This window comes from Anser cygnoides, chromosome 3 (assembly GCF_040182565.1).
Source record: "Anser cygnoides isolate HZ-2024a breed goose chromosome 3, Taihu_goose_T2T_genome, whole genome shotgun sequence".
NCBI classification, from domain to species: Eukaryota; Metazoa; Chordata; class Aves; order Anseriformes; family Anatidae; genus Anser; species Anser cygnoides.
The window spans coordinates 32,986,602-33,012,978 of record NC_089875.1 but is presented as its reverse complement, the minus strand read 5'-3'; the positions used below and the strand labels follow the sequence as shown (position 1 = coordinate 33,012,978).

Below are 26,377 nucleotides of genomic sequence, written 5' to 3'. Positions count from 1 at the left end.
TTTATAAAATACAGGAAACATCTTTAGAGTTGCTGTGTCAGCTTTCCAATAAATCTGTGGGTTTTTTTGTACATCTGTAGGTGACAGTAAGCAGGGCAATACATTCTCTTCACATTCTCTTTTCCAACAGCTATTAAAACTCAGATGAAGCATATAATGTATTTTTACTCATTTACAAAGATAAACAAAATATTATGGACTACTCTTGGACAATAATGCTTAACATTTGTCATTAATATCTAGATTAGCATAGTGGAAATCAAATGCAGTACCTTCTATACTTTTTAACTTAAAGGCCAGGGAGCTATTGAATAAGTTATTAACAACTCCGCACGTTGCCATTATCCTGCTAATCAAGTCATACAGTTATATTCTTCATTGCCGTACTCCCAATTATTCTTCTTTTATGACCAAGTTTCTTCCTCCCCCCCAAAAAAAACATAAACCAAAACAAATAGCTTTTTGTTTATCTAGGATTCAACAACTACCAAAGTAACTTGTCATACTGCTTTAAAAATTATTTTGTTGTTTTCGTCAATGCTTTATATTTGGAAGCAAATGGCAATGCTACTGCACAATTGAAGACTTAGTAGGAGTTAAGTGCTACTTGAGCCATAGTAAGTGCAGAGGGGTTTTCTTGACTTTAACAGGATTTCAAAACTTGGCATGTTTTACACTACTCATACCAGGTGAACAGTGTAAAGTGAAATGATTTGTGTAACAGATGTAAATAGCAGGAAAATGTAGCATTTACAACTATAGTTTCAGTAACCATCCACCCATTTAGAGAGGGCAATCAAAATGCCTACTTGTAGGAAGCCATTTCAGGTACTCTTTTTCATTGCACTCCTAATACAGGACTATATGCAGCATGTAAGAAGACTATAGCCCCAGACTTGCATCAAAACAAGAACTATGAGCAAGTTCCTTTTAGTGTTAGAAGAGACAAGACAGACCACTGTGAGACCTCTTATGTTGTCTCCCAGTCAGCAGCCAGAAGTTTAAATACAGAATTCTTTCTGGTGGACTAATCTACAAAGTTTCTTGTTCCAGGCAAGGCTGCTTAACAGTGCTCAAAGTCTTTTCCTTAGCATAATGTAAGATTAAGACTTTCATAAACATGCTACTACTCAAGCAAAAAGTTAGTTTGATACTTTATTTTCTAGCATACAAGACAGGGCATGAAGTCTTCAGGATCCTTTTGCTTCATTAAACAAATTTATTAAAGTTTCTTTTTCTCCTTGCTGAAGTTCACCAGCAGTAATGCAGGATTTTTTATTTTTTAGATTTAAACTAAAAGCAAAAAAATAAAGACTGTAAAGTGAAGTGAATTTCTGGCAATTTATCTTATGAGAGTGTTTAGTTAAATATTAACATAATCAATGTTCAAGAGCAGAGTAAGTATTAGTGCTCTTCCAAAAGACAGTTGAAGATTCCTAGTTGGAAGCAAATTGCAGGGGCATCACAGGAAAACAAAAGGGAATTCAAGTACATTGGGGTCCCAGGGGACAGTTTTAGAGGAGACTCTGAACATAGTTGATTCCTCTCCATTAAGTGAGAAATTCCACAAATGCTGTTACAGATTTACTCCAGGTAACCAGAAGCGTGCATCTAAGTGAGAGTCACCATGTGTTTAGGATTCAGAATTTCAATCCAGTAGCCATCAGGATCTTGAACAAATGCAAGTCCTTTCATTTTACCTATTTGGGGGAAAAAAACAAAAAGAAACAAGGTAAAGGTAAGACTATATGACTAAATCTTAAATACAAGAACTTTCACATTTTTTTCTTTGTGTTAGTTCAAATTTAAACAGCAAGTTCTGAAAACATCCAGATTAGTTTTTAATCAATAAGATCTGTGTGCTATGTTGTCAATCTGACACTCAATAAAGCTGTATTTTAAAGTCACCTTGAAATCCTTCTGCTGATTTAAATCAATATTTTTGCCCCTCTAAGTGTTCCTCTTTTCCTGAATTCCTTGCCCATATAATTTGTTTTTTTTGCTGAATTTATCAGGAAAACATTTTTGTGCTCTGGGATGTTTTGATACATTTCCCTGAACCATCCTCCCTAGTAAAAAAAATCCTGTTCCTCTGCCCTGCATTTTTCCCATGCCTGCCTCAACATTGAAGTTTTGTACAGTACTGTTTTTCAGTTGTTTGTTCCCCACACCTGACCTGGTTTACAGTACACACTCGCATCACTAGATAAGACAAATGCAGTACAGTTTTAAACTGTTGGAAAAAAATACTACTCACAAAAACAGAGTCCCCAAAATCATTCTTCAACAGTGAATCAGGATAGCACAGCTTAACATGTTACCTTAAAGTGTTAAGTACCTAATTTTAGTTATACTTGCTCTATTACCCTGTTTACTGTAACAGAACCAACCTATTGTAGTTAGAAAAACTTCTGAGAATAGTAGTTTGATTCAGTAACATAGGGAAAAAATGGCATTAACTCTCTCAGCCTGCCCCATAAACAGCGAATATGAAGCACCAAGCCTCTTCCTACCCTTTGGCACTTGCTGCATCAATTTTAATTTTTAATGTTAAAAACAGCTTTTGCTTTTTTTTACCCTCATGCTTAGCTGATTCCAGGAGTTTACACCACTCACAGTCTAAGTTCCTTCTACATTCTTAGAGCTGTGAAGTGATAGAGAATTGAATTAAGGAGCTCAAATATTAACCCTCTCAAGGTTTATTAGGTGCTGAACGAGTTAGGGCTCAGAAACTCCAAAATCCTAGCAATATTGAGTTCAAATTTTAAAACAAGAAATCTATATTCAAGTTATGGTTACTACAGACAGACACAGAATAACATGCAAGAACAGACAAACAGTGTAATTCTGCACTGTCAGTTTTGCCCACTGTGTAAGAGGGAACAGGGGTAATTGGTTCTAGTACATTCTAAGGAGTGACAACTACAGAGACATGTTGAGCTTTCCAGGAGGCAAAACTACCAGACACAGTATTTTAAGAACAAGGAACAACAAAGTTACTTGCATTCCTGATTAAGTCTTACCATCATCTGGTTTCTTCACAAATTTCACTCCTAGTTCTTCAAACCTCTTACAAGCTTTATTGACATCAGGGACAGCAATTCCAATGTGCCCTGTGAAATGGGGTAAGAAGAGTCAGGTACACTCTAAGCATTGCTGGGTGTTTGAAAAAAAGCTTGCTCAGCGTTTCATCCTGTGCAAAAAGTTCACCTCAGATGTGACGTACCTAAGGAAATTATTGCTTCCAGAAAGAAGAGCATTTCAAATTTTAACAATATTCTCCTTCAGAAAATTAGCTTTTTGACAATGCTTTTGAAATAAGAACTTTAAAGTAGCTCATGTTATTTAGATGAGAATATTATCTAAAGTAGGGAAGAAACAGGATACTCGAGCTATTTTATCTGCATTGCTTTTCAAGAAGGCAACCACGTAACGGGATTTTGTTGCATTTGCTCACTTCAACAGTACAAGGCATTTATCATTAATGCTGTATTTGTAGAGACTAACAGTAGCACCATGCAAGGCCTGAATTTACAAATCAGTTCAGAAGCTTTAAATGTCAAGTGGCTAGATTGAGTATGAGACTTATTTCACAAGCCAGTGACCTTTCAAGTGCTCAAAATAAAGTCAAGCCACATGAATACTACTACCCTCAGTGCTACAGATGAACAAAATCCTCCTTCTAGCTCAAAAGGGGTGCTCAGTGACTACAAAATTGTCTGAATATCATAATCCAATACGCATGAGCAATTATTGCACTTCATTGAGTAGTAACTATTAGTATGTGTTTGCTTGCCAAAAGATTAGACATGAAAAGTGTAACTGTGGCTCGTTACTCTGAAACATGTTTACCTATTTTCATAATCTTTCACAGTATATCTTGCTTTTTCCAGCATGTAAAAGACAAGTTTACTTCTTTTCCACTGAAAGTCTTCTCATCCACACAAGTTTAAAATATTTTCAGTTTCTCACAAAAACAAAGCCTACAGCATATACATAATTTTTGCACTTAAGTTATATAGATGTTTTCTAAAAAAAAAACCTTTGAAATGCCATTCTTCCCCAATACACAAGAGTAAAAATGTAATCACAATAAAACAAAGCATAAAAAGTACATGCACTAAACGACCTACCAAATCCTCGAGGATCCGAATTACCATTGTGATAGGACTGATTTTCATCATTTTCAGTGCCCCAGTTGCTGTAAGAAGTAATAATTACACATTGAAATCAACAAGTCCCAAATGTTCAGTTTCCTCAGGAAGTTGTTTCTTCTAAAAACCAAAAAATTTCAATTGCTGGCTGCATTCATTAAACTATCAATATTTTCCCAAATCACAGGTTCTAGGGAGTCTTCAAAGCAGACAAAGGGCTAATTCAGTCAAGTTCATACCCTTCACTAATATTCACGTTCTACATTTGAATGAGTCTGAGAGGCACTCCTATCTCATTCCAATTACAAAGGAGAGCAGGTCTCCCTGCACTTCTGTGCAATCATTAAATCATTAGTAGCATTAGCAGAATTGTCCTGTTCATGTAAAGTTGTTTTTTTTTTTGACTTAATACCTCTTTAGATTACACTTCAGAAGCAATAGTTACCCCGCTATCGGGATGCTTCAAGGGATCCCAGAAGTTCTAACCACATCGTTTTTCCTCAATTCCACGGTATCCCTCCCCAGATAGTATGTATATTCAAAGAGACAGCAAGTATTACTTCATACTTATATACCAGTGTTCACCCAGCAGTTTGAAAGAGCTCTATAAAGAGAGAGATTAAGCTTGCCAAGTATCTAAGATCTCAGCCATATTTTAAAGCTTTATGACAGTGAAGATGTTTCTGTAGTAGTTAGAACATTTTTATTCAATCCAACAGGACTTACAATCATCTGCTTCTGTTTAATCACCATTACTTAAATGTCATCTCTCATCGCATTAATACTTACTGTGTCAGTTCAAGCGTAGCTTTTCTAGAGAAGGTCCAAGCTGTTCTCTCAGTTTTATCTTTTGGGATATCATTTTTATCTTCGTACCCCAGGAAAAACAGTGAGAACTTCATAGTAGGAAAGTCAAATTTTTGAAGCAGTCTAAGTGAAAAAAAAAATTTTGAAATAGCAACTAAAAAAAGATAATCGGGTAGCCTGCAAATAAATCAATATTCTTCCCCCATGGGAGAATTACTGCCATGATTTTTGCCTGACTGCAGTCCACATCTTAAAATAGCTATGTTTTGAACTATCAAGTAGAAACATTCCAGAACACATCATAAACTTACAAAGACTAGAAGAAACAGATGCTTAAAAGCCAAGCCATCAGTAACTGGATAGCAAAGTCAATACAAAGGCTTATGTCTGAGGCCGCCACTGTTACTAGTATGTATTTCCTCAGGAAGATCCTTATGTTCATCCACTTTACAGTATCACCAAGGAATAACAACCATTTACTTTGAAATTTACTCATGCCATAGAACTTGCTGGCACCAGACCAAGTTTACAAACACAAGCAAATTAAAAAAATAAACACACAGATGAAATATTTTTACTATTTCCACAGATTGGTATAATCATAAAAGTCATTTCAGACATGATAATTTAATCAACTACAAAATACCCAAGGTCAGAAAAAGCTGCTTATAAAGTTTATCCCTTTGCTAACAGCAAGGATTCACTCGCTTTATTGTGACATATCTGATACACACACATCATTGTTCTATAGAAAATTGCACAAGATAACAGACTGCTAAGAGTGATCTCATATGATGTGTACAAAATGTTGTAAGCTTCAGAGAACTTTTGAAAAGACTCTGCTACTTTTACCTCATTCCTAGAAACGTGGCATACTTCAAATCATTTTTACATCGGAAATTTGATCAGAGCAAGCAAGCATGCAAGACACACCTAATTTATTTTTCAGCTTACCATTTAATTACTTTTTAATTTCTGTCACACACCTCTTCACTGAAGTAGAAGCATTTTATTTTACCTTAGACTGGACTGATTTCAGGATGTTTAAAAATAAACTAGAATGTTGCTTTAAAACAAACTCTTTTCATATGACAAGAATGTGCAGAGTCTTAGCACAAACACCTTAGGCTACTGCAGGGCATCTGCCTCCTCACAGCCTTCTCCAAAAGGAATTTGAACCTTGTCACCAGTTTGTGTTGTCTTGGTCTCTTATGTCCAGAGGTGGTCACCAGCCACCTCTGAGAACTAGCAGAAAGTTTTAAGATTTATAGCAACGACTCCTGATTATAAGCACTGTCATACAAGTTACCAGTTAACTGCCGGATCACCGAAGATAAAGTAAGAGAGTTGTATACTGATGATTAATAACCTACTTCAGTGAAAAAAAGAAAATTCTAGCCAACACCAATTTTAGTTCATTTGCAACTTTAATTGCAACATTAATTATGCTGTGGAAATTCTTGGTGATTGCCAGACTACTTAACTTGGCATTAGTTGATAGGCCAGCACTGTTGATGTAGTTAGACCAATTAGTATAATTACATCAAAATAACAAAAACTTGTCTTTTGAAAACAATACTATGAACAACCAAAGTTACTGTAGCATACAACTTCCACTCACGTCATTCCAAGAATTCTTGTATAAAAATCCAGCGACTTCTTAGGATCCTTTACTCTTAACATTGTCTGCTGAAACAAAAAGTCCTGTGGGGGAAAAAAAGAAGAGTTTATTTTTATATATGAAACAAATATGTACTAACAAAGAAGTAAGTTAGTAATGAAACTAAAAACGGCAGGTATAGAAGTAACAAATACAGTATTATATCCAATGTAAATAAAATCTTTGCTCTTGATGCTACCGATGCACCTTTGTATTAAATAAAAATACCTTTGTAGCATAAGGAGGAAAAAAAAAAAAAGAAACTGCAGGCATCATTCCCTATGTAAATCAGAAATATCAAAAGTTTGTAGCATTCTTATTTTTATTATTTTTTTTTTTATGGAGCTGTACTATACATGCTGTGCCCTGCATGCAGGTACGTGAGCAGTTGATACTCACTGCAGTTGGTACTCACTGCATACATACACAGAACTTAATTAAAGCTAAACTGCTGAGCTCATTATTTCATTGCACAGTTGTTGAATCTCTGTCAAGCACAACGGTATTTTGGCCTACCAGTCTGTAAAGGTATTTTCTCAAGCCACAGCATAACTTTATATACCAAGGGCTACTGAACAGCTAGGTGGATGAAAAGCAAGTTAGATACTTCCGACACATATCCCATGCAGACTTAGATTCTAAGTTTAAATACTACCAGCTATTTCCCCTAATAAAACAGCCGCCAATTCTCTCCCTTCCCGGCCCCATGCCGCCCCCCACCCTCCAAAGGGGGACGCCGCCGCCGCTACCACAGCGCCGATGCGCCCCCACACACTCCCCAGCCGCCCACCCCACCTTGGTGCTGGGATCCGGCTCGGAGCAGGCGCCATAGACAGCCTCATCGCTGAGGCCGCACGGCTCTGCCGGGGCCGCCATTTTACGGAGCTGGGAGAAGGGGAGGAGAAGGGAGGATGAAGGCTGCCCGGGGGAGGCAGCGCTCCGCCCCGGAGGTGTGGCGGAGCCGCCTTCGGCTTCGTGCTACGGGGGGTGTCCACGAAGGGATGGAGAGCGGGGCTTTCCCTCGGCTTATCTATCTATCTATTTATTTATTAATAAAAAAAAAATCCCACCAATCCCGCTTTTGGGGTGGCCGGATTGGTGGCTTCTCCCGTACTAATAAACGGGTGCTTTTAAATGTAAGTCAAATTTAACCTGCAGCGTGCGGCAGGTTAATTACCCAAAATGTGGAGGCACGGGTGTTCTGCATGACTGTGAAGGAGCGCCCCTCTCTGGATCGCAGGCAGAGGGTACCATAAAAGCCCCTGGACAGGCTTACATATTTAACTCTAATAAACTGCTTTATTTTGTAAATCCTTCCAACTGATGGCACGTTAAGGTGGCTTGAAAATCTGACTTTATGCCTTTAGACTGTGAGCTTACAAATGTGTGGTTTACTCATTTCAGTACCTAGAGATGTCAGTTTCTGTCTTGACTGACAGAAGCTAAGGGAACATTTTGGATAATAGTTGCTTCCCTTTAGAGTTACACAGTGCCACTTTGGGCTAACCTGTTATTTCAGGTGTAAAAGGTAAGAATACTCTGTCTTTCAAAGCTAAGAATGAAAAACAGCTTTTTCTTGCCTGAACTGAATATTCAACATAAGCTTACACTTGTGGTAATTAAGAAGAACAAACAAACAAACAAACACACATGGCAGCACAGAAATTTTGTGTAAATCTTGTTACGCTTCTTGAGTTCAGAAAGTACACATAGTGCGCATGAAACAAATCCCTGATTTTATGATATCAAGCTGTGCAAGTTCCTTCACAGAGGCCTTTGGTGCTCCCCACGGCCCTTAGGGCAGGGGCAAGGTTCAGCTCCTGAGAGCTGAGAGGCAGCTGTGGGCCCCTGAAGGGCGGCGGTGGCTGGAACCGAACCGAGCCGAGCCTGCAGCGGTTACGGGCGCCCGGTAACGGCCCGGCCCCATAACGGCCGGCCCCACAGAAGCCGCCGCGTTGCGCAGTACCGGCACGGAGGCTGGCAACGGCAGACCGGGACGGAGGGAGCCCGCCGCGACGGGGCGGTTGTGCTGCCTTGGGGTCGCTCTCTTGGTCCCTGTGCTGTGAGGTATACTTGGAGCCAGGCTGGTGAGGTTCTGCCTGCCTCTCTCTCCTGAAGTAGAAGTGCCGGTTTAGGTACCTCAGCTTGTCGGGAGAGAGATAGAGATCAGGATCCCTGCTCCTCTACGCTTGGGAGGCGTCTTCTCCTTCCCTCCCTCACCACCTCCTCCCCACACCTTCTCAGATGTGCTCCTCTGGAGCAATGTGGGGCTTTCCTGGCATCCCACTAACGGGTGTCCCTGCTCCCAGCCCCTTGGGCTGGCTCTGTCAGCGTACTTGATTGCTGAAACTGGAAGGTTTAGAATTGCCCTTCTCAGGCTGGTCCCCAAGGTGAGGCTGCCCCAAGGACTGTGGAAACCTTGGCAGCTATGGAGCAGCATTGAGACTTTGTTTCTCTCTTCCTCTCCCTAAGTCCTACTGTCAAATTGCTGCCGCTCTAAAGGGGTCAGGAGAGAAGCTGAGAGAATCACTTTTCAATGGACGGGTGCTACTGCTAAACAAGGTAACACCATTTTCATCTTATTATTTTATAAAGAACTAGTGCATTGGTCAACATTTTTCTACAGATTTGCTGAGAAATACAGAAAAATGTATGTCATGTTGATTTATTCATTTATTTATTTATTTATTTATTTTAATAGCAAAACCTGTTATGAACCAAGCATTTGGGTTGGATCTCAGCTCTAGGATTAAGAACATAAGAAAATCAGAACTACCATACTACGTCAAACTAATGATCTTTCCCCCTTGTGTTCCCTCTCTAATAGTGGTCAGTGGTTGCTGTCTAGTTTGGGAAAAAATACAAGAACCAAGACACTATACAGATCAGGGGCTATCTCCTGATAGCCCCTTCAGATTCTGTCAAACAGAAGCTTGGGGACTACAAGTTTGCCTAGATTTCAGAGGCAGAGCAGTGCCTCATCTCTGAATCTCAGAGTTCAGAGGAGAGGCATAAACATTTTCTGCATAAAAAGAAGAAAATTCAAATAACATTCTTCAAGCTGCTATCAAAACCAGAGAATGACTGCTATCCCTTTGCCAAAACTTTTGAGAAAGAGGGAGAAAAATACTACCAGTGTTTGGAATGATGTAGAATAAAGGATACTAAATCTTGGATTTGAGTTCCAGGGAAAAGTGGAAAGAATGAATTTGTTGGTTTATGCTATACTTCAACTGTACGTAAAAGATGGTGCAGGAAACTAGGCTCACTATTCATTTGTTTTGCATGAACAGGCCCTGTAGACAAGGTTTAGGGCACCTGGAGAGGAGGAAAAGAAAGTTTGAATGTAAAAGAACATCTACTGTTTTAACTAGAATAAGTAGTCAGCTGGAGTTCATGCTCTTTTCATCTGAAGATCATGCTCTTCTCATGCTGAGATCTGAAAATCTCAGCCTGGACACCAGACAACTTGTGCATATATGTTTGGAGAGTAAGGGAGGATGCTGGTATACAATGTAGTCTTTGTTTCTAAAGAAAGCTGTGAGAACCCATCTCTCTAATCTTGAACTTTAGGGTAAAGTATCAACATCATGGTACAACTGCAAAAGGCAAAGAAATTAACATCCAACCTATTCCAATCCACCTGAGTTTCAAAGACGAAAGTGCCACTGCTGACCTTATAGATGTCCAGCCAAGTCAGACTAATATAGAGGAAAATAAAGTTGTTAATAAATTTAGACTTTACATTTTAAGTTTTTTTTTGTTTTTTTTTGTTTTTTTTTGTGTGTTTTGGTGGTGGTGGTGGTTTGGTTTGATTTGTTGTTGTTGTTTTGTGTTTTTTTTTTGGTGTGTGTGTGTGACTTTTGTGACTTTTCCTAAGATGTTTTTTCCTAGTACTTTTACTTCAGGAAAGAGAATATTTTCTGTAAGAGGTGATTACCTGCCAAAGTCCACAGAACACTGGCTACTTTGCAAATCATGGGCAAAAATAAGGAGCTAGTAATGTGAAACCATCATTACTTTTCATGTCAGCCTAATTTTCTATTTCCTAAAGCTGGCAATGGTGTCTAAGAGCATTTAACATACAGTTATACCTGTGATTGGCTGTCTAAAGTCCTCGTATGAACTACTAGGTAATTTGTGCTATTTATTTTAATCTTCATGGTAATAGTACTCTGAGTAGAGTGGCAATTTCCATGTTTTTGTTTTTCTCTGTTACCCTGGGTGTTTATATGGGTTCTGTAAAAATTTATCCATTATGACTTCCCCATGTGGCTGAACAAGCTATTTTTAGAGGACTAAACTAGCCACAAGATGAAGACTTCAGGTGGAGCTCTACTGATGGTTACAGTTCCTTAAAACTAGTTGTTGAATCCATGTGTAGAAGTGAGGGCACTGAACAAAACAATTATCTGTGTATTTAAGAATGTTAAGATTGACCGAATGGGACTGATGGCAGCTGGCAAATGCAAGCAGACGAGCATGCTTCCTAATAGGAAAACAGGGAAAGATGATTTAGATGCTTCTTTGTAGCCATGAATTACAGGCTTGGGATTCACAAGCCAAACTTTTATTGGGCTTATGAGGTAGTGGAGTAGAAAAGGGAAGCAAATGCCAGGGCCACTTTTGTATAGCAGGCAACTGCTTAGCTGCTATCCATGAATATATTTTGTTTTGGGCTGTTTTGGAAATCCTTATCTAAGAACGATTAACCCGCTAATATCTTAGGCATCTGGGGTTAGTCGCAGAATTAAGAGAAAGTCTGACTCTTGCACTGTGATGAAGATTTCTTGACGTGCTCAGTGCTCTAGGAACTTTTAATGTACTGTGTAAAACTTTAAAAGTGTCTTTGTGCAAAGAGGTTGCCAATCAGTATGTTTTTTTTAGGACATTGCTGACAACATTAGAAAACTGCGCAGTCTTGGGTGTTATTACTCTCTTGATAAGTTTTTAATGACAAAAATCTTTTTTTTTTCTTTTTTTTTTGTATTAATTTAAATCAAGATAAATCTTATAGTTTTACTATGTCTCTATTTAATAAAAATGCTTCTGCTGAAAAAATACTACCCATACTCTCCATCTTAAATTATATCTGCAAACACTTAGGCATTCTGTATAAAAATTGCGAGTAAATGCTTATGGGAGCAATGGTTTAAGACTTGATTTGGAAGTCTATACAAGTCTCTATGTAAGTTCATTTGCTGAGTATGTGTGTATATTTTACAACTTAAAATGTAAATAAAACATTTATATTTAAACCACTTCTAGTTCTCAGTAATCAGGTATTCAGTAAAAGTATTAATAGTTTATTATTATATCGCTACTTGCTCCTCAAGATGTAATTGCGTGGTAAATTAATTTTAAAAACCTGTCTGTAATGATCTTCAGCATGACATTTGTAAACTATCAAAAAGCATATATAAATGCCTCTTGACAACTCAGAGAGGACTTGATGAGACTATTAAGTTTGTATACCTGGCAAGTCAGTTTTGAGATGCTCTCATTTTCCTTTCTTTTATTCCCTGCATTCCCATTCCTCACAGTTGTCTTGAAAAGTTAGTCTTGAAAAATGTGAATTGTTATAAACACTCGTTTTTTGGCATATTTCAGAATGGAAGGTGTACAAGAAGGTAATAATGAAAATTCAGACACTGGGGAAGTTGCTGGGCCCCATCCTGAGGCAGCAAAGAGTACTGGGCATAATCTCACTGTGGAAGACAGTCTGCCTGTGCCTGCTGCACCAGAAGATGCTGGAGCCAGACCTGCTCGACAAATGGCAGCCTTTTCCCCTTCCCAAGAGACTTTTTCTGCTGCCAGCCGAAAGTTGTCTAGGTTTTGTCGGAGCTCTAGTGGAGTTCTGTCCTTGCAAGAAGCTTTAAAAGAAAAACAGGTTTAGTATTCAACATTAGGTCTTGAAATATGTTTCTGGTTCTTTTCACAGATAATTAAACTCAGTATAAGTAAATTGTTTCTTTTTTTTTGTTTTGTTTCTCTGTTTATATTCAGTTTTCTTATTCCAGGTAAAAAGTTAGTCTGTTCTTAGTGTTTTGTTTTAAAGTTATAGTGGAAGGAAGCAGGAGATATTAACTGAATAATTTACACTGAAGCAAAGCTGTACCCTGCTTAGTTCCTGCAAATATTTATCATCTCTAGATACTTTAGTTTGATGTTGCTAAATATCTGTATTGATATAATAAATTGAAATATTGATTGTAGAAAAAAAAAACAACACTGGGTAATATGGCACACAAATATCTTGAAATCTACTGTAGTATATTTCATGTTTGCTTCTCCTTGTCATATTCTCAGAGTTGACTTTGTTTTATAATAATTCTTAGTAGTTTGCTCTTGTTAGCCTCTGAAAATTCACATATTCTTTAAAAATGGAGTAGTTATATATTCTTATAATAGAAGACAGTAGCATTCAGCATTCGTTGCAAGTTAAGTAGCAAGTTAGTGTTGCGATCAATTTCTGTATTTTTTTGTTTGAAAGATATATTTAATGTTCTAGGCTCGATACAAAGAAGCAAGGGAATATCGAAGAACGAAAATTGATGCTTCATATAAATACGTATTTGAAGTTCTCAGTGTCAGGCTAGGTTTAGACGTAACAACTGTGGAAGAAATGATTTTGGATTCCCCTTCGGTGAGTCTGTTCTGTATGTTTGTTGAATTGTGGTTATTAGTCAAAATACGTAGCAGATTGCCCCCTTTGATATGAAATGTTATTCATCATTTAGATTGTTTCTACCAGAAAATGTGATTAATAAGGCACGTGACTCATCTAAAATGAGTCTGACTAAAATGAGCACCTGACTAAATCATTCAGCTGAGTTTCCTAGAAGATTTTCAGATATTCCCTGGGTTTTTGATAGCGGCTTTTTCATCTTTCTTACCTCAAGGAAATCATAATTACTGCTGTTATTTTGACCCAAGAGATTCTTGTCATATCCACCAGTTCCAACAAGTTTCGTCCATCTCAGCCTGACATTATTATATTCTAAAAATAATAGATTTTGTTTGTAAAGCAAGTCTTGACTGAAATGTCAAGACTGCAAAAATACATGCAACTTCATAGAAACATTTTGAAAATATAGAATGTTATATAATAATGAGAGGAAGGATGAATCCGTTTCATTAATGCTATTACATTTGGAAAAAACTCATTAAATAGCTTCCGGTTATGATTGCTTTGGTTACTTTTAAATGTTTAAAAGAAGGAATAAAGTGAATCTGTAGTGTGAGAAGGTTCCAAACTTGTGGGGCTTGTGAAAGCTCAGTGTTTCAAAGTGCTTGAAAAAACAGGAGCAAACAGCTAAATTTCTCTTTTAGTAGAGTATCAAAATTCAACATAAATATATGTAAACTCACAGTCCTTGCCATCTCTGATTGCATGATTTTTTTGTCTGTTAGAGATTTGACTTAGCATTCAAAATTCAACCAGATATTGTCTCATTTGATCAAATATATCACTTGTTAGAACTTCAGCTGTTCAGTTACAAGCTGAATGTAGTCCTGATCAAAATCATTGTTCATCATTTCTTTATTGATATTTATACATCATAAAATGTTTTTAAACAGTCCTTTTTTTTTTTTCCTAATGCTTACACAATATAGAGGTGCTTTAAGTTTTGTCAATCAACTAACATTTCCTTTCTTTGCATTTGCTAAATGGTATGTATTTTTTGATCATCCTGACTTCATATAAAATTGCTGTTCTACACTGATTAACTCAGACACATAAGAGCCTTTGCGTACTTACAGATGGTGTTTTTTGCTGTATTTTATTTTGTTCTGTTTTTTTTTTCCTTATTGTCACCATTTCAAAGCTTTTTACAGTTAGAATTTTTCTATATTTAGTTTTTTCATACACAGTTTAGGCTGATGGGACAGTATCAACATTGTCCTTTTGCAATACTTCGTTAGTGAATTCCCATATGTATACACCATGTCTTTGACATCTGTAAATTAAGTTTTATCCCTAAAACAGCAGCCTATATGGTGTATTCACACACCAAGTGTTTGTACTACATTCACTTGAACCAGAAGCTTAATTTGCAGAAACACTAGCCACAGGGATAGCTCACATCTTACCTCATTTATAAAATCATGCGAGCCCAAAAGTTACTGTTCGCCTTTCTTTTGCTCTCAAGTTGGAGTACTTTTTGCAGTAGTGAATCTTTTTCTGATTTTCTCATTGACCTTTCAGCACTTTATCAATTTATTTTGTATATAATATATATATGTAACTATTTCAGGGGGAATTTTTCATTTTTTTTTTTCAGTTCTAACCCTGTTATCAACTACTGCCTATTAACCAAAGTGAAAGCACAGTGTACATTTCTTGGTCTGCCTTGCCTTTATTTATTTTATTTTTGCACAGTGTTGTCTTCTCAAAAGACTGGATTTAAATTATGTCCATTTGGGTGTTACTTATTTTCCTACCTCACTTCTCATTCAAATTTTATATTTGCTTATTTTGGGGCGGGATCATGCTTCTTAAGAAATACACCATATCTAGAGGCTTGTGCTTTGTGTTTGAACAAGTGTGCACCTCCAGATGCATTTGCTAGCTAAATATCGAACTTTTTTTTTTTTTTTTTTTTTTATGGGAAGGTGGTAACTACCAAGGTATAGCCCTTTAGTTGGACAGTTTGAATGCCAAGCCACATCTTAGCGATTTCATCATCCTTGCAGATAACTACAGAGGCTGTGAAAGAAGCTAGATTTTGACCAGATCAGTACCCAGACTTACTCTACGCTCTGAGAACTTCTGATCTCCCCCAGGCCTTCTTTCAGTGCTTTGTTAGAGCTTTGTTTGTTTCCTGTGCTGAACCACATATTCACCAGGAGATTGCCTAGGACAGTTCGGAAATTCAGATTTTGGAAGCCTCTGTTATAATTTCAGGCATGTTTTTTGAAATGATAATCTGTACGCAAACAATTTTCACTTCAAAGCTTTGCAATTGAATTCGTACTAACCAAAACACCTTGTATAACATGACAAAATCAAAACTGCTGTCCAGAGACCTGTGGGGTTTCAGAATAGTCACTTTATAGATAGGTACAGCAAGCTGATCATGGGTCACTATCGTTTCCCTCAGCTGAGATAACTGTCCTTCCAGAAGTCAGCAAAATCTTTGTCATCATGAAAAGGTTTTTGAGGAAATGTGACCAGTTAGTATCTCCAGGGTAAAATCCTTGTGTCTGATATTATTTCTGTTTTACAAATGAATCTTTTACTTTTAAGGGAGTAGAGTTGCAACAGCAGGATATGTCAGGTCATGCAAGCCTGCTCTGTATGTTCCTAAGTGTCTTCATGACTAGTTACTTCCAGCTGATACTTGAGACTTGCAGATCTCTTAGAGTAACAGAATATCCTCTAGTTTCTCCGCATTACTTGTCAAGATCATAAATATTTGTTATACAATTATCAGGAACCTGTGTATGCAGGTTCAGTAATTGAAGGAAATATTTGAATGGTCTATTATGTTGTTTTGTAACTTCTAATAACATTTTGAGTATAAACACTAAATGCCATCAAAACTTTAAGCAGTGGCATGTCCAAATGATGCTGCACATCTTAAAGCAACATAAAAATAATAATATTTTGAGTAACAAGTATTCACTTTTTGATTTAACAGTTGGAAGCATTTGATTCTTTTTTTGCCAAGGGAGGAAGTAAAGCATTGAAAATTTTCTATCAGGAAGGAGATGTACCAGGAATAGGTAACTTTTTAACAACATTAATACATTAAGGCAGATGTATACCATCTATATTGTATACCGTCTATTGTTAAATGTGTTTAATATTAACCAGAATAAAATCTGTTTTTCAGTTGTTCATAATTTTGCAGTCTTCTGCTGTAAGGACTGAAAATGCATATCGTAAATACTTGCTTTGTGAAATTGTCCAGAAAAAAAAAAAATTGTCAATTTCAGCCATTCCTGAATGGAGGGCTATAAAAAGAGAAGTTATTTTGAAATGTTAAATTGTTTGCAACTATTTCTTCCAGGAATTTTGCCTTCAATTCATTATAAACATCTTTCATAAAACCTGTTTGAATTTGCATTTGTTATAAATGTTTGAAAATGTTTGATTTTCAAATGCTCAGTAGAGAATTAGAATTTGATGTCTAAAATGCATAATGATTTTCTAAGCTCTGAATATGCTGTTCCCTTACCTACTTATAAGAAACAATCAAATTGCATAGGATTATATTCACAGAGAAACTGAGAGTATCTCATCCCCTTATCACCCTTTTGTATAGATGTATTATGCACACTCATCTACTGCTAACCTTTATCAAAAATATAGAAGATTGTTGCAGCCAATTATTCCTCACCTACTGGCAGAAATGTGTGATAAACCTGAAGGTTGAAAACTCATGATGAATCTTATGTTAATAGGCTGTCACATGATAGAATTAATCCTTTTCTTTTTTTTTTTTTTTAGCATTGCATATTAGCTTATATTCAGATACTGAAATAATGCACGAGTTGAAATATGAGCACTCAAAATGAGGAAAGAGTAGAATTCAGGTTGCCAGAATAATCTTAACTAATTTTCTTTGAGTGTATCGATATAGTATGTTTTTGAACAGGACATTAAAGACCTATAATACTGCCTCACTTTCTTCTACCATTTGCCTGTTTTCCATACGCTGCTGCTTCTACCATTTCTGCTTCCTATCCCACTCCTGTCTAATTCCTTACTGCCTCCCTACTCATTTTTCCCTGTTTTTTCACTTGGGTATGACATCTTTGATAGAGTGAATGAGAATCAGCCTATAAGGTATCTCAGCCACCAGCAAATTACCCCGGAAAGATGGACCTGAGTAAATTCCCTTTTCAGTGTAGTACAATAAACTGAAAGTGCTTTGTGAGGCATATATTGTAGGCTTGGTATAGATTTTTAATTGTGGGGATGACGACAACCATGGATTTTTTTGCTTCTCTTACAAAAGAAGAAAATGAATAATTTCTTTGCTGAATTTTATTTCACTACATTTTAAGCAGTTTACAATACCTTACTTTAAAAAAAATAATATATAGTGACACCTGTGAAATTCTTTTCAGAATGTGGTCGGACATTTCCAGGAGTTGTAAAAGGAAGTAAAATGTTGCAGTTGTACGTGGACAACACACCAGACAAATTTGTCGGGCTATGCTTATTTTTTGTTCGCTTTAAGAATGACAGCCCTATAAATGCAAAAACTATACATGAGGTATTATTTCATATATTTTAAAAATTAAGAACATAAGAAGTAGCTATTCTTGTTTCTTTATTTGTGTTATTGTTCTTACATACATAAAGTTACTGGTTACTGCAGTTTATGAATGTTAACCTGTATTACACTCTGTGCTCCCCTCTTTGTGGAGACAATGATGCATTCAGCAAGTACTCAGAATATCCTGTGAATTCAGTATCTTGCAGAGCTCTTGTTAAATGAGAAATCAACATTTAGATTAATTTCTCATTCTCCTCCTTAACATTTTAGAAGAAGTTAATGACACTAAGTACGTTGTAGGTGTGATCAAAATCTCTAAACTATAAGGACTCACGTTTACCTAGAAAATTTTATATACAGCAAATTCCAGGAGAGAAAAAGTTTATTTGTACCTTTCTCTTTTATGTATCTTTGAATGTGTGAAATCCATGTTTATCCTATGTAAATCGTGTGGCATGAGGTTTTCTGCTTTACAACTATAGAAGACAAATTATTAGATTTGTGTGGGATTCTCATAAATTATCAAGACTTTTCTCCTTAAAGTTTTCATACACAAAAACAGAGTGCCTTTATAAAAAAAATGTTGGTTTTATAATACTGTTTACCGTATAAGTTATTGCATCACTAATGATCATTCTATTACATTACAGGATATATTCTTTTGTGTTTTGGATGCTACTGAAGGACTTTTACATGGTGTTAGGAATATGATAGAAAAGGTTTTTCTCCCAGCTATCCTTGCAACAAATAATTGGGGTGTTTTAAGTCAGACCAAACAGGATACAAAAGACAAACAAAATTTTGTGGAAACAATTAACAGATACCTTTCATTTCTAGAAGGTAAGCTTTGCATTTAGGAAATGGTCAAATTACAGAAATTCTATATAAGAATTTCCCTTTAAATGCAGTAGGACATAGGTAAGCAACTTACCTCATTCTTTTTCAAGGAAAAAAATAAAATGATCAACTACTTGCATAATAAATACATGGATAGATTATTTGCTTGAGAAAATTATCTTGTGATATGTTACTTCTAAGGAAGATCATACTGGATTTAAAAGAATTTTCTGTTTTATACGACTGCAGTGAAATGGCTGCTACATTAAAACTTTGGAAGTACATTTCTGTATTCAGTAAACTTTAATTGTTTACACTGGTAGAAACAAATTTTCAAGTTTTAATTGGTTCTGTATTGTAATCACCTTTTAATTTTTTATTAATGTTTTATTCAGGGGCTATAATAAGCATTGAAGGAACTGTTCAGTTGAAACAAGTAGATCATATTAATTTTTCTAAACTCCAGTCCTTTGAGGAAGTAACAGCAGCAGCGGATAATCCTGATATGGTTCACCAGCTAGAGGAAGTACTTATGATCTGGTATAGACAAATTGAAAGAGTAAGTTGTTTTAACACATCAATCCAACATGAATGTGGATAGATACTTAGAAATGATATATGAGACTTGCCTGAAATTATTTTAAGCCTAAAACTATATCTGTGCCTAAGTATGCTGATTGCTTCACTTCTCTAGACAAATGAAGTTGAGAAGGCAGTCCTTTTCCATGGGAACTGGCAGTCTAGTAAGAATACAAGTTTCTGAACTGTTAATACACAAATAAGGAGGATATAATAAGGAGAATAATTATTATATAATATTAATAAAGAGGAAGGGACAGGAGGATGCAGGAGGAATAATGCTGATGTAGACTGCATATACCACATATATAGACACATATATATCTATACACATGCATATACAGTGTGTGTAACATCAGTATTAAGTTTCTGCTGCATTCATAGCATGAGATATTACTCTTGGAAAGATCTTTGACCAGGCACGGCATGGCATTTTTCATCTGGTGTTCCTGTGCAAATCTTACATGGTGATGTCTCAGTTATCCAAGAAATTATTGTCTGAGATTTCCAAGATAAAGCACAGAAACCTGTGTTTTAATACAGAATCTGTATAAACTGGGCACGTAAATAAAAATATCAATGTAATGTAAACAGAGCTGTCTGCATGTTTATCTGTATGCAGATGAGTAAGTTTATTACTTTTACATCTGATATGCAACACATTTATTAAATAGTTTTTCACTTTTGTTTTACAGAAGTTTTTTTTTGTTTGTTTGGTTTTTTTTTTTGTTTTTTTTTTCTTTTCCTCCACCAAAACTGGATGCATTTCAAATTCTGATTACAGAAAAAACATAAAAATAAAACATAAAAAATAAATACAGGTGTATGCTGAGATCCACCCAATTTTTGACAGCAGCCGAACATAATGTAGTTGTTGCCTTGACTTCAGTATAAGAATAGCATTAAGTGCAATTCTGAATTAGGATTCTTTTCTAAATCAGAACCATTTTCATGTGACAATAACATGCTTGTTCCTGTTTAGTTAGTATCCTCAGAACATTCCTTCTCTTCTTTTTTATGATTTGTCTATTCTCGACAATAAATATTTTATTTTATTTCCAAATTGATTGCAGGTTCTGATCGAGAGTCAACAGATGAGGAAAGAAGCTGATAATTCAGGTCCCCTGACTGAACTAGAGCACTGGAAATGTATGTCCGCTAAATTTAATTTCCTTATTGAGCAGATCAAAGGACCCAACTGCAAAGCTGTCATTAATATTCTGAATGTCGCGCATTCTAAACTGTTGAAGGTAATTTATTTTTTTCTTTTTATATTGGTTTTGACTGTAGTGGACAAAAATTGCAATTTTTTTTTTTTTCATTGCATATAAGACAGATTTCCTGAGGAGAATTAAGAGGGGGAAAAGTTAATTATAGTGCTAGTGTGCTTAATATATTGAGAGAAAGAAGAAGATATTATTAGAGACCTAGGCAAAAAAAAAATCATTAATGAAAAAATAAATTACATGCTGGTTTTGACAGTGCCTTTAAAATTCAATTTACCAAGGTTTGCTTCTGGAACATAAGTGCAAACTAAAATAAATAGTTCACTATATATAAAGTTTTTTCACAGTAATGTTTTTTCTCTAGATGTGGCAAGAGCTAGATGCCAGAATAACAGATGCAGCAAATGAATCAAAAGATAATGTGAAATATTTATACACACTTGAGAAAGTTTGTCAACCACTTTATAACTATGACCTTGTAAGTATGCCTTTTGTTATTCTTTAAGCATAGTTTAGATATTTACATAGAATGTCCATAAGACAAACTTCAGGGCAAAAGAAGACTTGTGTGTATTTGCTTAAAAGTACTGATTTTTCTAAACATCTGTCAAACTAAGTGTTAAATTAAAACATTTTATTATGTATTACACAGTAAAATATTTAAAAATATGTATTTTATCAATAAAAAATACATGTGATTGCCTAGTTAGTCCTGCTGCCAATATGATTTTTAAATGATCTGAAATATACATATTTGATAGTGCAATAATCTCAAAATATTTATTTAATTGAAAATTCCATATGTCAATGAATAATCACACAGCTGTAATCAAAATAACAAAATTTCAATTATATAAAAAATGATTAAACCTAATGAGGTCCCAAATGTTTCTCTCAGGGTAATACAATATTTTGGGGTTGAAAATGATATTAACTGCTTTTATTTGTAGAAGTAACAGCTAGTGAGAACTTAAATGAAAGATTGTCCATGTAGACTATTCAGCCCTAATTCAAAGTAAAATTTTAATATTTAATACTTATTGTTATAACAGGTATATGTTTCTAAAGGTTTTTGCAGAATAGGGTGGAAGGAGGAAATAGCCTAGGAAAAATTCTTTGTTCCACCTTGTTTTCCAGTCCTCTCTGTTTTGATCCTACCTGCCTCCTGTCTGCTTTCAGGGAGTGTTGCTTTTTTTTCTGAATTTATGGCAGTTTAGGATCCTAATTCAAGGTTTTAACTGAGGGGAAGCAAAAAGACCGTGATGATACATGATATAGAGATGATACTGGATGGAATAGAAGAAATGAGGACTCTAATACTAAGCAGTTTATCTTCAGTCCTTCAGTCTATCACTAGAGGGCGCCAGGTACCAGGGAATAAAAGTCATAGTAAAGTGTGTACCAGACGAGCTATTTAATAGGAACTGATACAATACTTTTTTTTAATCTTAAATAAATATATTTGTGGGCAGAAACCCAATAAAGAGTTTGTTAGTTTACTGTTAGGGGATACTGAACTTAATTCTTTGTTTAATCTGGAACACTTTGGATAAATCTGAATTTGTTTCATCTCTTGGAGCGTTGTTCCAGAGACCAAGATAATTTAGGCAGGGTTTTCTATTGTATCCAACTTAAAAAATAATAACATCCAAGCTGAATATGCTCTCTTTTAAAAAGAACTGCATTATGGATTGAATTGAATTTAATATCTAATACTTAAAATACATTAAATATTAGAAGATTAGGCATAGAATAGATACAGATTTGATATTCAGCGTATGCATAAAACATGGTATTTGGTGTATGCAATGTCACATATCTGTAGCCAAAGGAGACTACAACTATCTGAAAATTTAGAATGAGTGTTTAATTCAGGGCTTTGAATTAGAGAAATCTCTGTACAGTCCAGTATCAAAGGTTTTCTTTTTCATCAAGGAAGATGAAAAAGACACTTTTCTCCCATGTACGGATGCCTGCTATGTCTATCCCCAGTATTAGTGTGTTTATTTTGAGTTTGCAGGCCAAATTTAATTCCTGGATCTTGGCTTCTCTGTTAAGTAGTGACAGTCAAACTTACTTGCTCTTGATGTTCTGAATTGCAGCTCTGATAAGTTCCTAAAGAGGTTTTCAGCTATTTTAGAGTTAAATGGCTGAGCCAGACAAAACTGAAATTTTAATTTAATCCTCTAGTACGGTGTTTGTGATATCATTGTGATGTGCCACTGGTGCTACTTCTTCAAGCCTTGGAGAAATTGCAAGCAAGAGTTCAGCCTTTACGGTATTTTGTGCAGGTGTGCAGTGAAGGCTTCCTCCAACACTGGAACCATCAGTCATCCTTTGGCCAAAGTGCATTATGCTCTGGTTCCTTTGGAGAGACTTTGGAGAAGGTTGTATTTAAAAGATCCTGGCTAAACACTCATCTTCTTTCCTCACCTCTTGTGGTCTACAGAACTGAACTTTCCTAGGCCTGTGGCACTATGTTACCATTGTATTAGCTTCTCTCTTATTCGTTTAGACCAGTTGTTTGGTGACAAGGAAATCCTTGTCAACATTATTCAAGTAAAATGCTAGAAAGTCATGCCATCTACCTTTCTTCTAGCAACCTTCTGTTCAGCAGCTTTGGTTTCATTGCTGAATTCCTTGGTGTGGCTTTACTCTTGCTCACAGGATCTTTTGGCTGGGGACATTGTTCTGCTCTTAACAATCCCTGCAGCACTAGAAGAGATGGAAATTCTGCACAAACTACCATTTGTCCTGAGGGCTAGCACCTGAAGTACACTGCTTCTATAGCTTTGCATCCCTTCTTTGAACCTGACTTTGTCAGCATTATCATCCACGTGCTGGGAGATGCAGTCATTGAAGTTTGCCCTGTTAAGCAGCATGATGAAATGAATCTTCTTCCTTACGCTTTATCAGAGTATGGTGTCTCCACCAGAATGAGTTTGCAGTGGCACAGATACCAGCGTGCAACATTTTTCACTAGTATAGGGGTACTTAAATTGTCAGTTCTGCGCCTGTCTTTTTCTTTTCCTAAGTAGCACATGATCCCAGAGCTTTCTGGTTTTGTAGTTAAAAGGTAGGTATCTTGTGCTGTTTCTTGACATTGAACCTAACAATCCTATTGTCTTTAGTATAAATTATCTTTTTAGTCTGTGCAGGGTTGATCATCTGTGCCAGTCCTCTTCCTGCACCTACCTTTTTGGTGGATGTGCCTTCTTTTACTTTGTGAGGAAGCTGAGGCCTACCCTCAGCGTTTTCCAAATTCATACGAGATCTCCTTGCCTAATTTAGAATACACCACTTAGAGTGGTGAGTTCCCCCCCCCCCCTTTTTTTTTTCTTTTTTCCTGTCACTCAAGACTGAAGGAATTAAGGAACTTTTGCTATTGGCATACCTCTTAAGATATTTGTGTATTTAAGTACTGAGGCTCTTAAGTAACTATCCTCAATATTTGAATAATATATTGGTTTCCTGGTTTTGGCTGGGATAGAGTTAATTTTTTTTTCATAGTAGATGGTATAATGCTGTGTTTTAGACTTATGAGGAAAATAACATTGATGATACACCAATGCTTTTAACTGTTAAGCGGAGTAGTGCTTATATACTAAGTCAAGGACTTTTCGGCTTCTCACATTGCTCTGCCAACAAGGAGGCTGGGGGGGGCACAAGAAGCTTGGGGGGGATACAGCCAGGACAACTGACACAAACTGACTAACAGGATATTCTGTACCTTGAGTATGGAATTGTTGAGTACCAGTAAAAGCTGGGGGAGTTGGCTGGATGGACTACCATTGCTCGGGGACTGGTTAAGCATTGGTCAGCTGATAGTGAGCAATTGCATTGTGTATCACTTGTTTTGTGTATTTTTCCTCCTTTCCTTTCCTATTAAACTGTCTTTATCTCAACCCACAAGTTTTAACATCCAGTCCCCCACCATTTTCACTGTCAAGGGAGTGAGTGAAAAGCTGTGTCGTGCTTAGCTGCCTGCCAGGTCAAACCACAACAATTGGAGATGATTTTTAAACGGCATTTTTTGGTTGTTTTTCTCAGTGTCACTATACCATGAAATTTTATATCTTCATGAAGGAACTACAAATAATTTGCTTCTAGTCTTGGCTCATGACTGAAGAATTTTATGGACATAAAGAAATCTTTTTAGACACTCCTTAAGGAGATACTATTCCTCCAGTGGTACCATATGCTTTGGATGCTTTTCATGTTTTTAGTAAAGTAAATTTTTTTTTGAACTAAGCCTTCTTTAGTAGTGATTAGTTGACAAATGTGAAGGTCTTGTACAGTAACCTCTCTCACAAGACAGTGTCTCATGTAACATGACATATATTGCATTTATAAGAACATCTTGGGACTATTTGATATTTGCTTGGTAATTACAATTTCTCTACAATTTCTGGATATTGCAACCATAGAATGGTTTGGATTGGAAGGGACTTTAAAGGGAAACCTGGTTTCAACCCCCCTGCCATGGGCAGGGACACCTCCCACCAGACCAGGTTGCCCAAAGCCCCATTCAGCCTGACCTTGAACACTTCCAGGGATGGGGCATCCACAGCTTCTCTGGGCAACCTGTGCCAGTGCCTCACCACCCTCTGAGGGAAAAATTACTTCCTAATGACTAACTGAAACCTACCTAGTTTAAAGTCATTACCCCTTGTCTCATCACTACACTTCTTGACAAAGAGTCCCTCCCCAGCTTTCCTGTAGCCCCCTTTAGGTACTGGAAGGCCACTATGAGGTCTCCCCACAGCCTTCTCTTCTCCAGGCTGAACAACCCTAACACCCTCAGCCGGTCTTCATAGGAGAGGTGCTTAAGCCCCCTGATCAACATTGTGGCCTTCCTCTGGACTTGTTTTAATATACCAGGGACCCTTTAATGAATCATTGTGTTTTTTTTTTTTTTTTTTTTACTTTTTCTTTTACAAAGTACTTTGGAAGTATTTGAATTGCAGAACACTTATAATGACGTGGTTTAATGATACGAACAACAATTTCATGAAATGTGTAGGATCTAGGTGTTCCATATGACTGACACTCATTAATAAAATGAGAATTTTGTCAGTTACTTCTGACTTCTGTGAGTCATGAAAATTTATTGAGCTTGATTAGCCTTTTTGAGATTTTTGTGATAAGATATAATGACATTTTGAAGATTGGTTAATATGATTTAGGCAAAAATGAAATTTAGATATTGTCAATATAATAAATACAGTTGCTAAGAATAGAAAGTAAACTTTTTCTCAAAACTCTACTTTAAGGAATCTATGACACGTGGAATACCAAACTTGATAAATGCTATACGGATGATTCACAGTGTTTCAAGATATTACAATACTTCTGAAAGAATGACATCATTGTTTATAAAGGTAAATATATTAAGTTTAATATTCATTATTAAAAACATATGATTTTTCTCTGAAAAAAAGCATATTTTTTAAATTAGTAGGACACTTGCTAAAAACTGGTAACATAGTGCCCGTCTGTAAGAGAAAAGAAGAGAAGTATGTTGATCAAGAGAGGACTGAACTTGGAGTAGAGACTTGTCTGTTGGAAGGAACTTTGTTATTCAGCAAAATTAAATTTTCTTACCTTCTTGACAAATGATCTGTTATGATCTGTTGTTCTCTAAATCACCGCATTCCCCAAAATTCTCTTATTATCAGCCTTGGAGACTTAATTAAGCAGATGGCTCTCAGTCTGAATGTGTTATTCCTCAAAAAGATACGAAAGACAAAAGTTCCCTGTTTTTAGAAGCAAGTCATACTTGAAAAGTTAACTGAATCTCAGGTTATAAACTCTTACACATTAAACAGAAAATTAAGAACAGCTAGATAATTACACTGTCTAGCTGGCAAAATCCAGGTATTC

The 26,377-nt window shown here is 36.2% G+C and overlaps 2 protein-coding genes across 8 annotated transcripts in view; one reads left to right on the top strand and one right to left on the bottom strand.

Moving 5' to 3' along the window:
* Nucleotides 1-1,142: 1,142 nt before the first annotated feature.
* Nucleotides 1,143-7,575, bottom strand: GLO1 (glyoxalase I). The gene is given in 7 exon segments (XM_048080077.2): nt 1,143-1,629; nt 1,632-1,700; nt 3,024-3,113; nt 4,134-4,201; nt 4,944-5,084; nt 6,583-6,665; nt 7,417-7,575. Coding segments are annotated over 7 exon segments (585 nt in total). The 5' UTR covers nt 7,498-7,575; the 3' UTR covers nt 1,143-1,576.
* Nucleotides 7,576-7,622: 47 nt separating this feature from the next.
* Nucleotides 7,623-26,377, top strand: part of DNAH8 (dynein axonemal heavy chain 8) — a 138,602-nt gene continuing 119,847 nt past the window's right edge. For 2 of the 7 annotated variants that reach the window (XM_048080069.2, XM_066993834.1), the window contains exons 1-11: nt 7,623-8,688; nt 9,094-9,183; nt 12,232-12,511; nt 13,133-13,267; nt 16,266-16,350; nt 17,701-17,849; nt 18,503-18,692; nt 19,085-19,248; nt 20,342-20,518; nt 20,859-20,972; nt 25,768-25,875. In XM_048080069.2, coding sequence (XP_047936026.2) covers nt 12,233-12,511; nt 13,133-13,267; nt 16,266-16,350; nt 17,701-17,849; nt 18,503-18,692; nt 19,085-19,248; nt 20,342-20,518; nt 20,859-20,972; nt 25,768-25,875 — 1,401 coding nt within the window. In that variant the 5' untranslated portion in view covers nt 7,623-8,688; nt 9,094-9,183; nt 12,232. Of the gene's footprint in view, nt 8,709-9,093; nt 9,184-12,231; nt 12,512-13,132; nt 13,268-16,265; nt 16,351-17,700; nt 17,850-18,502; nt 18,693-19,084; nt 19,249-20,341; nt 20,519-20,858; nt 20,973-25,767; nt 25,876-26,377 lie in introns of those variants that run through there. The other 5 variants (XM_013171041.3, XM_013171038.3, XM_013171039.3 and 2 more) reach the window with 4 other exon arrangements.